This window comes from Pieris rapae, chromosome 9, assembly GCF_905147795.1.
Source record: "Pieris rapae chromosome 9, ilPieRapa1.1, whole genome shotgun sequence".
Lineage (NCBI taxonomy): Eukaryota > Metazoa > Arthropoda > Insecta > Lepidoptera > Pieridae > Pieris > Pieris rapae.
Genome location: NC_059517.1, coordinates 9,347,672 through 9,357,802, shown reverse-complemented (window position 1 = coordinate 9,357,802; position 10,131 = coordinate 9,347,672). Strand labels below are relative to the sequence as shown.

General features: G+C 32.6%; 2 protein-coding genes across 3 annotated transcripts; one reads left to right on the top strand and one right to left on the bottom strand.

Annotated features, from left to right (window-relative positions):
• Positions 1-48: 48 nt before the first annotated feature.
• LOC111004022 (dynein regulatory complex protein 8) lies at positions 49-9,344 on the top strand. 2 transcript variants are annotated; one of them, XM_022274824.2, is made up of 6 exons: positions 49-201; positions 396-509; positions 585-708; positions 858-984; positions 1,175-1,258; positions 9,235-9,344. In XM_022274824.2, the coding sequence occupies exons 1-6, from the start codon at positions 177-179 to the stop codon at positions 9,274-9,276; spliced, it is 516 nt and encodes a 171-aa protein (XP_022130516.2). In that variant the 5' UTR covers positions 49-176; the 3' UTR covers positions 9,277-9,344. The 2 variants fall into 2 exon arrangements, with proteins under 2 accessions (XP_022130516.2, XP_045485454.1); XM_045629498.1 differs by lacking the exon at positions 9,235-9,344 and adding an exon at positions 8,838-8,967.
• Positions 1,960-6,791, bottom strand: LOC111004021. Its single transcript, XM_022274822.2, has 8 exons — positions 6,541-6,791; positions 6,051-6,146; positions 4,727-5,579; positions 4,376-4,449; positions 4,006-4,263; positions 3,514-3,804; positions 3,067-3,235; positions 1,960-2,910 (listed from the first exon to the last, which is right to left on the bottom strand). Exons 1-8 carry the CDS (start codon positions 6,658-6,660, stop codon positions 2,243-2,245), a joined length of 2,529 nt encoding a protein of 842 aa, XP_022130514.2. The 5' UTR covers positions 6,661-6,791; the 3' UTR covers positions 1,960-2,242.
• Positions 9,345-10,131: the final 787 nt, after the last annotated feature.

The window sequence follows — 10,131 nt, the reverse complement described above, 5'->3', positions numbered from 1 at the left end:
TATTCTCTGGACAACGTACACCAATAAAATAAAATAAAAATTAACTATTTAGACGTTGCTAAGTAACATTTTATTTGTAACAAATGTGGTAACTTTTGTTAGCGCTGCTGTGTTTGGGTGGGTGGTGCAGGTTTTTTATATTATAGTTTAGAATCTCGTATTAAATTCTCGTTTAAATGGCGCGAAAAGAAGAGCCTAAAAGTAAGCGCTATAATTTGTATGCAATTCTTACATAATAATAAAGTTCTTGTAAAATTCATTTATAATTGTAATTGGTAAAGTAAAAATACTAAAACATTAATAATATAAACCTAAACTTTTTATTTGTATATTCAAGTAATAATAAAGAACGAAAATGTTTTTATTGTTTGTACGATATACGTCTTTATTTTTAGTTCAACCTAATAATGATCTAGAGAAGAGAATAATAGAGGCATTCGAAGTATTCGATCATTCCGGAAAGCAAGTAGTTGATGTGAGAGAAATAGGAACCATATTACGATCTTTAGGTTTGTACCTACCCATACCCCCATAATAAATAATATAAAAAATATTATTTTTTAACAAATGGTGTAAATTTTCAGGATGTTGTCCCACAGAAGCGGAAATACAAGAAGTTATACTTGCTACAGAAAACAAGGAAGCTACCGGAAACGTACCACTTGCAAATTTTCTACCATTTATGTGTAAAGTGATGATAGAACACAGGTTCACTAACCACTTTTAATATTTAAACGTTAAAAAGACATAAAGTTATACATCATTTGTGCATCAGGCAATGATTTATAAAAAAAGTTTTTCAATTTATTTCATTGTCAGCGATTATGGCGTGAACATGTTTGATCAATTCCTTTTAGGTTTTACCCTGCAACAGCAGAAATGTTGCTAGCTGCGTTCCGATATTTTGATATCGAAGGACGAGGGTATCTTTCAAAAGAGAGGTTTACGCAACTCATGCTTGAAGAAGGAGAACCATTTACACAAGTACGTAATTCAAGACATCACTATAAAATGTTTACCGAACGACCGGTGCCGACTCAAAAATAATTGATATAATATAAATATATCACCTAGTTGTCTATAAAAGAAACAGATGCGATCTAAGGCAATATACCCCGAATAGGGTTGCAGCACCACTAAATTAACCACATTCGCTACTAAATTTTGATTACAGGAAGAGTTTGAAGAAATGATGCAAACGGCTCTAGATCCTGTCACTGACACTATTACTTATGAGTATTACATCAACCAGCTCATGGTATGTATCGTTTTAATACGATTTAAATAAAATTAACTCATCTTTGGCATGAGTTCAAAAACAACGGCATAGATTTATCTGTAGTGACACCTACAACATAAGCACTGCGACGACCCTAAATCGTAGAAACAAGTATTCCGCTAAGTATGTATACGATATCATGATTTAAGCCACTAGGCTACGATTCTCCCTTTAGGTCGGTGAAAATGCAGCACGTTCCTTCCTCCACGAATAATTCCAATCCCAGAAGACCTAAGTTTGTACAATTTGCAGTTTTTTAAGCGTGACGATTTCCTAAATCGTAGTTACGCCCTGAAAGTAAAGCTAGACGTAGGCACTCAATCAATCAATCAAAATAATATCTTTTATTCATATAGGTAAACTAGCTGACCCGGCAAACGTTGTTTTGCCATGAATGTTATTTCTAGGAAACATATTTTAAATTCTACTACAATTATAATATTTGATTGCCATCTTGTAAGCTTATTAGGGATCTGTGGATAGATTTTTAAAAAATCGGGATGTAAATAGGATCGTTGATCGTAGAGTATTTTTGTATGGTGTATCTAGAAAAAATAAAAACGAAAAATTTTGTCTAAAAAATAAATAAAAAAATTTAGGGGTGGACTTAACATTTAGTGGGATGAAAAATTTATTCATTACACCCCGATGACCCAGGAACCGTACAATAATGATGCAAGTAAATTTAATAAAATTTATTTTCCATTACAATTATTGATTTTACATTAAATTGAAACTAAAAATTTATTTATGCAATAACATTTGCGTGTATATTTTTTTTCAATTCAACAACATTGTGCTACATTTTCAAACACCTTCTTTCCAAAAATGGAAATTTCCGGTAAAAATATTAAACAAGAAATTACGACAATTAAATTTATTTAAAACATAATTAGTCACATAATTATGAGAAGCTGTGTTTTTGAAATTAATTTTAATTCATCAAACTAATAATATTATGTATTATTGATTTTGCACTAATCTACTGGCGCGTCTAGTTCTAATTGTACTAGGAGTCGATGCTAATCTAGATGAGGACCTTGTAGGTGTTGCACGTCCGCAATCTTTAAGATTACTTTTAACATCCTTAACTTCCACCTGTGCGTCATTTGTTTGATTTTCTGGATCGATTCCATTTGCGTGGTCATCTTTTGTATCGTTACTATTTAAGTTTTCATTGTTCTGGGATATTGTTTCTGTTGTTTGAGTAACTTCGGAATTCGTTTTAGAAGCTTCTTCGCCAAGATTACCGTCACTTTCACTAGGTTTAGTTTTAGCGTTATTTTCATTCTTATCAATATTTGCATGTTTATCAATTTCACCGTTATCGTTATTTACATCTTCGTTCTTAACGACCGTGAGTAAGTTGGTTATTTGATCTTCAAGATCTTGACCAATATTCAAGCTGTCGTTAAGATCTGTTGCGTTCGAATCTTTATTTTTGTTTCCTTCTTCATTGTCAGTTGTATCTTGATGTGAATTTTCGTCTGCATTGTTTAGTGAAGTACTTTCTTTTGAAGTTGTGTCATTAAGTGCATCATCACTCTTCTGTGGAGTTGCATTCACACTTTCAACCTTTTGAGGTGTAAGGTTTACTTTGTCACTTGACCTTATAGTGATTGTATTTTCACCTGCGTGCAATAAAAATAATTTAAATGTCTATTAATGAGGAAATCACATAGCCATTGCCTAATTATGTAAGTAGTGTATGTAGGAGATTCCCACATTGATTTAAAAAAAAGAGCAAGCTTAGTTAATTCTCCCACTATAATAACTATAGAACATACCGATAATCTTTTCGCCTGCCTCCATAATTTTTTCATAAGATTCCTTGTCATTAAATCCAATGACTAGCAAATTACCAATAGTTTTATGCTTTTTGATACTTGCAGGTTTGAATTGTTCTAAATATGCATAGACTGATGCGCGAGACGGTAATTCAGGACGGCCAATTAACTAAAAACAGTATAAATTCATTATACAATTTTTTTCATTATTGCACATTGTGTGTAATTTAAAATTCACATTTATATCTATTTAAGAAGTTGTTGAATGAGTAAATTGTAATATAATAAGTACATGTGTAAATCAAAGACAATTGACAATTCAACAACAGACTAGCTTCATTTTATGAATATTTTCTTTTCTACACTATAGTAATATTAAAAAAAACCTAAGTAATTTATAATACTAATCCTTGAACACAGTGGTAAAAATTTATTAATACACATTACCTTCACATAATAGGGATGTTCAGTTATTTTGGAAGTTGGTGTGCTGACACACACCAGTGGCGGAGGTGACACATTTTGCGAGACAGTAGGTTCCAATACCGAAACTGTTTCATTTTCTTCGGTATGTTCAGTCTCTTTAGTGATTGTCGTATTATTAATTGTGGCATCCACAATCTTGGTACTATGAATTCTCTTGGCAACCAGAGAAACAGCTTCCTTCACTGTGGCCCCTATAATTTCAGCCTTGGCAAGTTTATATTCTTTGTCGGCTTCAATCATTGTGACGAATCTCTGGAAAGAAAGAACAATGCTCAAAAATACTAACAAACAAGTTTTTGTATTACCACCATAATGATTTATACAATATAATATAATTATAATAACAGTTGAAGATCACAAAAATACACAAAATGCAGTCTATGATGTGGCAGCCAGTATAGTAATGTTTTTACAAGTAAACAATAAGGTCATGAATTAATTACTATTACTTACTTCTTTATGTCTAGAAAGTATAGCAGGCAGTCTAGCATCAATCAAGTTCTCCATCAACTTTGTATAAATCTTTGCCTTCTCAATCTTCTTTCTGACTTTCTCCTCTTCAGATCCTTCATCTTTTGACAACTCGTCATTCTTAATCACAGGTTTTCGTGGTGAATCTTCTACTATATCACTCTCTTGTAGGTCAATTACATCATCCATTACTTTAAGTATTGTATCATCACCATCTTGAATCGGGCTGATATCCTTAAGCTAAATTATTATATTTGTATATTAGTGAAACAAAGTTTCTTAAATGTAATAAAAGCAAAACAATACAAGCTCGTAAGAGTTACAGCCATATCAAAAAGAGCTATATACTCACATTACTTAATAGCTTTTCTACTTTATTATGAAGTACTTTTGTCAGATAGGCCTTGAAAAAGTCCTTAACATTATCTAAAAAACAGCATTTAAAAATTAGGTTAAAACCCAAAAAAAATATTTTCAATCATATTATATTTTTTTACAAGTTCTGATTAAGTTTACAAAAAAAAAGTATAGGAGTAGATTAATTTCAAAGCTTAAGCACCATGAAATTATTATTTCTGGTATAAGATTAAGATGTACTAAGTTGTTAGTTCATCTAGACATTCAAATAAAGCTTTGAACAAGCTTTCTGAATGATAAGTATTTAGCTTAAATCATTACAGAGATTGTAAAGTGTAATAACTACCTGAGTTAATAGTAGGTGTAATACCCAAGGTGTGGATAAAGTAAACCTGACAATCTTGGCCAAGTTTAAGTAACTCGGCGTCTGTCTCTACTGGATATTTTTTTCGGTAGCAAGCAACAATATCTTGCATATGCCCAACCTTCTTATCTAGCATGACAGAGTGAATCCTTTCTCTAATTATCTGCTTAATAGTTCGTTGGCTTTGATATAAAGCCGTGGTTTGGGTTAAATTAGAAGAATCTACTTTTTTAATATCCTTTAGAATAGTTCCTAAAGCTAATTCCAATCGGCCGTTCAACTGCGGCGAAGGTGGTACGTTATGGCGCAAAATATTTGGGTCACCTACTATTGGAGCGGAAGATGAAGCCTCACTAGATTTTGGAGGCACATAGCTAGATTTTGGAGGCGCATAGCTAGATGTTGGAGGGACATAGCTAGATTTTGGAGGGACATAGCTAGGTTTTGGTGTTATATTCATTTTTGATTGGTTGTCTTTAGGGTGGGATATAATAGTCTTTTTTAGATAACCAGTACGCGATTTCTGTTTTGTTACTTTTGTTGGATTGAAATTGCTTTGTACTGGGGCTGTGAGCTTAGTTGGCCTAAACTCTTTACGTGATGGTGGTCTAGCAGGTCTAGTCAGAAGGTTTCTTGTCACAGAGCTAAGTAATGGAGGTATATGAGCCATAAAGCTAGGGTTATTTGATTGGGCATTGTGCTCCCAGGGTTCAACTCTTGCAGATGGGTTGAACCGCTTTGAAGGACCTCTTTCAACAGCCTGGCGTTTATTGCCTTGCCTGTTATAGTTAGGCTGGTTGTAAGAAGTCATAGGTTGCTCATAATCATAATGTCTCTGAAAATCAATTGATATATTGGTCAGATTAGTAAGATTTAACCAAGTTTGTTAGCATTGTTAAAACTTAGTCTTAAAAATATTTTAGATATTCCATTAAAACCATCATCAACTATATAGTATAATACATTCATAATTGATGTTTTAAAATGAAATAATAAAAAAAAGGATTAAACAGAGACCTAAAAATGGGTTAGAGGCTCAATAACTTAAAAATTTAATAAAAACATCTATGCGGATTGCATCCTAGTAAGGGAATAACTATTATAGATACAGTAGAATCTCAAAAACTTAAGAAATTGCGCCTCTGTATGTATAGTTCCGTCGTTAAGTCACAAACTCATTAACTAGAATTTTAGAGCAATCATAAGAGTTATTGAGATTCTACTGTATTATTATTTTACTGTAACTTTCATTTTTTCAGATAACATATCTTCAAAGTAAGGTTAAAGAATATATTAATATGCATACCTTCAAATTATATTCCCTTTCTTGATCAAGCAGTTCATGTTCTTGCTGTAGCATCTGTCTACGTCTGTTCAGTATCTCCAACTCTATATCAATGTCCTGTGTAATAAATTAAACATTACCACTTCAACAAAGAAATTAGTTATTTGCATTAGTGTGAATCTACTTGGATCTGTCTAAATGTAAAACTATATTGGGAAACACTCATTCTTTCACAAGTAATTGATTTTTTTAAGGTATTCCAGAACTGCACCATACATTATCGACTTATTTTAAGAAAAAAAATTTACTAAATAAGATGAAAACCTTGGGCTAGTACATGATTCCGTAGAATGGTGCAGTAGACTTTAAAGATTGATGCTGTGTTGCTGTAATTGGAAAGCTGATAGGATACTTCTAATAGAAAATAGTATGGTATTTTTATGATTTTGTGCGATTAAGGCATCATAAGGTCCTGCAGAAATGTAATATATAATTTATTAACGGTACATACTCTCAAGTGATCCGTCATCAGTGGGCCATTTTGTGTTGCAGATTTTTTCGCGTCCCATTCCCTATTACCCAGTCCACCTAGAGCGGATCCTCTACCTCGTTGTCCACCTCTGCCTCTCATATTTTATTGGTTTATTATCAAGTATCAGAAATATAACTAGTTACAAAATAATTACAACTTATATGAGCTACTCTAAACGAGAAGCCGTACACAGACTAGATATTAGACACAAACTTGAATGTTGAAGGCTAAAGCCGAAAATCTATTGTGTTATGTGTAATGTTGCCAACTCGTAATTACAAAAGTGCGCTGAACTATAAAAAAGTAAATTTAAAATAGTTAGTTTTTCCATGTACGCGCTAAAATTGACCTATTTCCTTGAGGCCTCACTCAAAATCTAACAACTAACTTAAACTCAGATAGTTTTTTGAGCCATGTCGAATTTAAAACAGCCAGATCTGGCGACGGTAAAATCAAAGATGAAGATGCCAGAAGATTACCATCAAGTGTTAACCGCAATCGACTGTAAATAATTTAGTAATTACTAAACAATACACACACAATAAAATATCGAACCAATTAGATAGTTGGTCACTGACTGGTGTTGTCAGAATACTGTTGTTGTCGGTCTGAATACTTCCTTGTTCAGATATGGTGATTAATTCACAGAAACACCCCTTTCTAGAGTATCTAAACCATTAGCATATTATTAACGTTTTCATAAAAAAATGACTTGACACCAAATCTGGCTGCCCTCAAACTGTCATACGGGCTACGGCAATCTACTATATATATAACGTTTTGTCTTTTGCATTATTACTATATATACACTGACGGATTCATAAAATGCATCAAAGTATAATTTTAATCAAGTATGCAAACTTTTTATAGAGATTTAAACTGAAACGTCTAGATTGGTTCGGTAACTTTAAAATTGGTTTAATTAAAAAATTGGTTTAAACAATAGACACAAGCTTTATGTAAGGGTTTTTTTTATGTTTTAATAAGGTGTATTACCTCCACGTGCCCTTAATATCTATTCTAATCGGTTTCGCTTAGATTTGATAAGATTTTTTAAAACATCTGCGGAATATTGTCCCATTCTTCTGAAAGTGCTGTTCTTAGTTGTAACCACTATCGTAGGCACAGGATTTCTCACATATACCGCTCTTTTTAAATTGTCCCAAAGATGCTCAATAAGATTAAGATCCAGGCTGCATGCTGGCCAATTCATTGTCCATATCCCAATCTCTTCGCAATATTGTCGAACTTGTGCAGCAGCGTGCGGCCTATTATTTGCGGCATATTTTCGCCTATATATCGCATGTAAGGCACCAAGTGATCTTCTGAGATCTCTTATATGTAGCGATGTGCAGTCAAACCCCCTCTACTACCGTTTTGACGGACCATGTCTATGAACGCAAGTTCTGTTCGCCCGTTCATCGATATGCCACCCCAGACCATGCACGAACCGCTTCCAAAAGGAACACGTTCCTCAATTCTACTTTAAGCATATCGCTCCCCACGCCGACGATGCTCTTCTGCAACCATCTGCACCATATAAACATGTCCTACACTCGTCGAATAATAAGAAGGCCCATTGCTCATCTGTCCAATTAAGGTGATCACACGCAAATCTTAAGCGAGCTTGTCTGTGAGCTACAGACAACTTTGGACCATTTGCTGGTTTAAAAGGGGTGAGATCCTGTTACCTTCTTCTTATTACTCCACGCACATCTTCTTTTGTAAGAACCTGTCTCCATAAACCTTCTGTATATTCTACAAACCGTAGATTGGTTAAATTTAAATTTCTACCAATAGTTCGTTGATCCAAGCCGGGATGGCAATGCTACAGCTTGTTCGGACGAACTATAAATATTATGGTTCGGAAACCCTCGATGAGTTAAAAAGTTAACCCAATAATTCTGCTGGTAACAATAATTCAATTGTCAAAAGAATAAAAAAAATAATAAAAATCAATTTTAAAAAACACAAATCAGATACTACGCCTAAATTTTCTTTTCTCGGCTATATTCATTTGTTTTACCGCAGTCTTATTTTTAAATTATGCTTTTTTTAAGATTAAGGGCCAGTCACTCCACATTTATATAATTTTTAAATCATTTGCAAGTATAGGCTTCCATTTTCTAAAACTAGGTACTTAAATTAGATCCTTACTTACATATAACTGAGAAGCCTAGAATGCGGGCAAGTGCGGTTTTTCACTTTTTATTACAGATTTTTTTTAATTACAGAAGTAATTATCTACTCTGTAAAAATAAGCATTTCTAATTCAGGTTGCTCCTAAAGACGTTTATAATACCGCTGATGAAATGGAAGCTGAAAGAAAAAGATTAGAAGCGGCAGCTCCTAAGAAAAGACGAGCATCTTCACTGCTTCGTGCTGCTAAAAATTAGTTTAGCCATTTACAGGCAATATTTTTATAGCATGTCGTGATTTATATGTATTATAATATTTCTAGAAAATCTGATGCTAAATCATCACACATTTAGAGCATTAGAAAATAAACTGGGTCTTTTTGTAGTTATTGTGTAGTACCTATGTAGTTGATGGTATAAATTAATTTTAATTTTACGAAACAGTTACATACATTGTCGTTGCATATATAGTATTTGTTTGGATTGTATTAACTATATAAGTAGGAACTGATAATTTATTTGCAGTTTTTTGCAGGTTGAAGATGAAGTTGCAGACACCCCACAGCCTCCAAAATAATCTGATCAGAATCTCAAATATAACCAAAATACTCAACATTTTTGGAAACAATAAAAATTTATTCAATAGTTCGTATTTAATTTTTTTCAAAAGTATTTCAGAAAAAACTCAGACTTTATTAATTTTTAAAATATTGCTTTTGAATATTTCATCGTTTAGAAGTCTGTACTTACATATTATAGTTTTGTTACTATTTCATATTTTGCTAATTCGTTAATTATTTTATACATAAAGTACATACTCAATGTTATCCGTTGTATATAACACGAGATAAAGTATTAAATGTATTATTATTTTTTTTAAGTTTAAGATTATATTTGTTCTCTTAGGAAGTACCTTACCGCGATGAAGAGATATTTTATGAATTTCTATATGACGTTTAATCTCAGTTCATTTTGATAACTACTATAATGACTGATTGATAGGGGTAGAATATCAATTAAGTGTTGGAAAAAAAACATATCAGTTCCTACCTACTTGTGTACCGTGTATATAATTTATGAATTCGAAGTCTAAAGACAAAATCCATCGCACACAATAGTTACAAAACTTATTGACAAATGAAAAATATAAACAGAAAAAGAAGAAAAACATTGATTTATCAATTAAAAAGAAAACTATGAAAATTGATTTTAATTGTTAGGGTTACAATAATCCACTTGCTCGTTTATGAGAAAGGTTAATGGCCAAAACGTGATCTTCTGAAAAGACGGAGAAATGGAATACTGGGATGGGTATCTAATGGTAAGCGAAATTTAAATTTATATTTCATTCATAAATTAAACGGAAACAATGTTTTATGAATATGGGGTTAACGACTAGAAGGCTCATCTTAAGTGACGAAGACAGAAAACT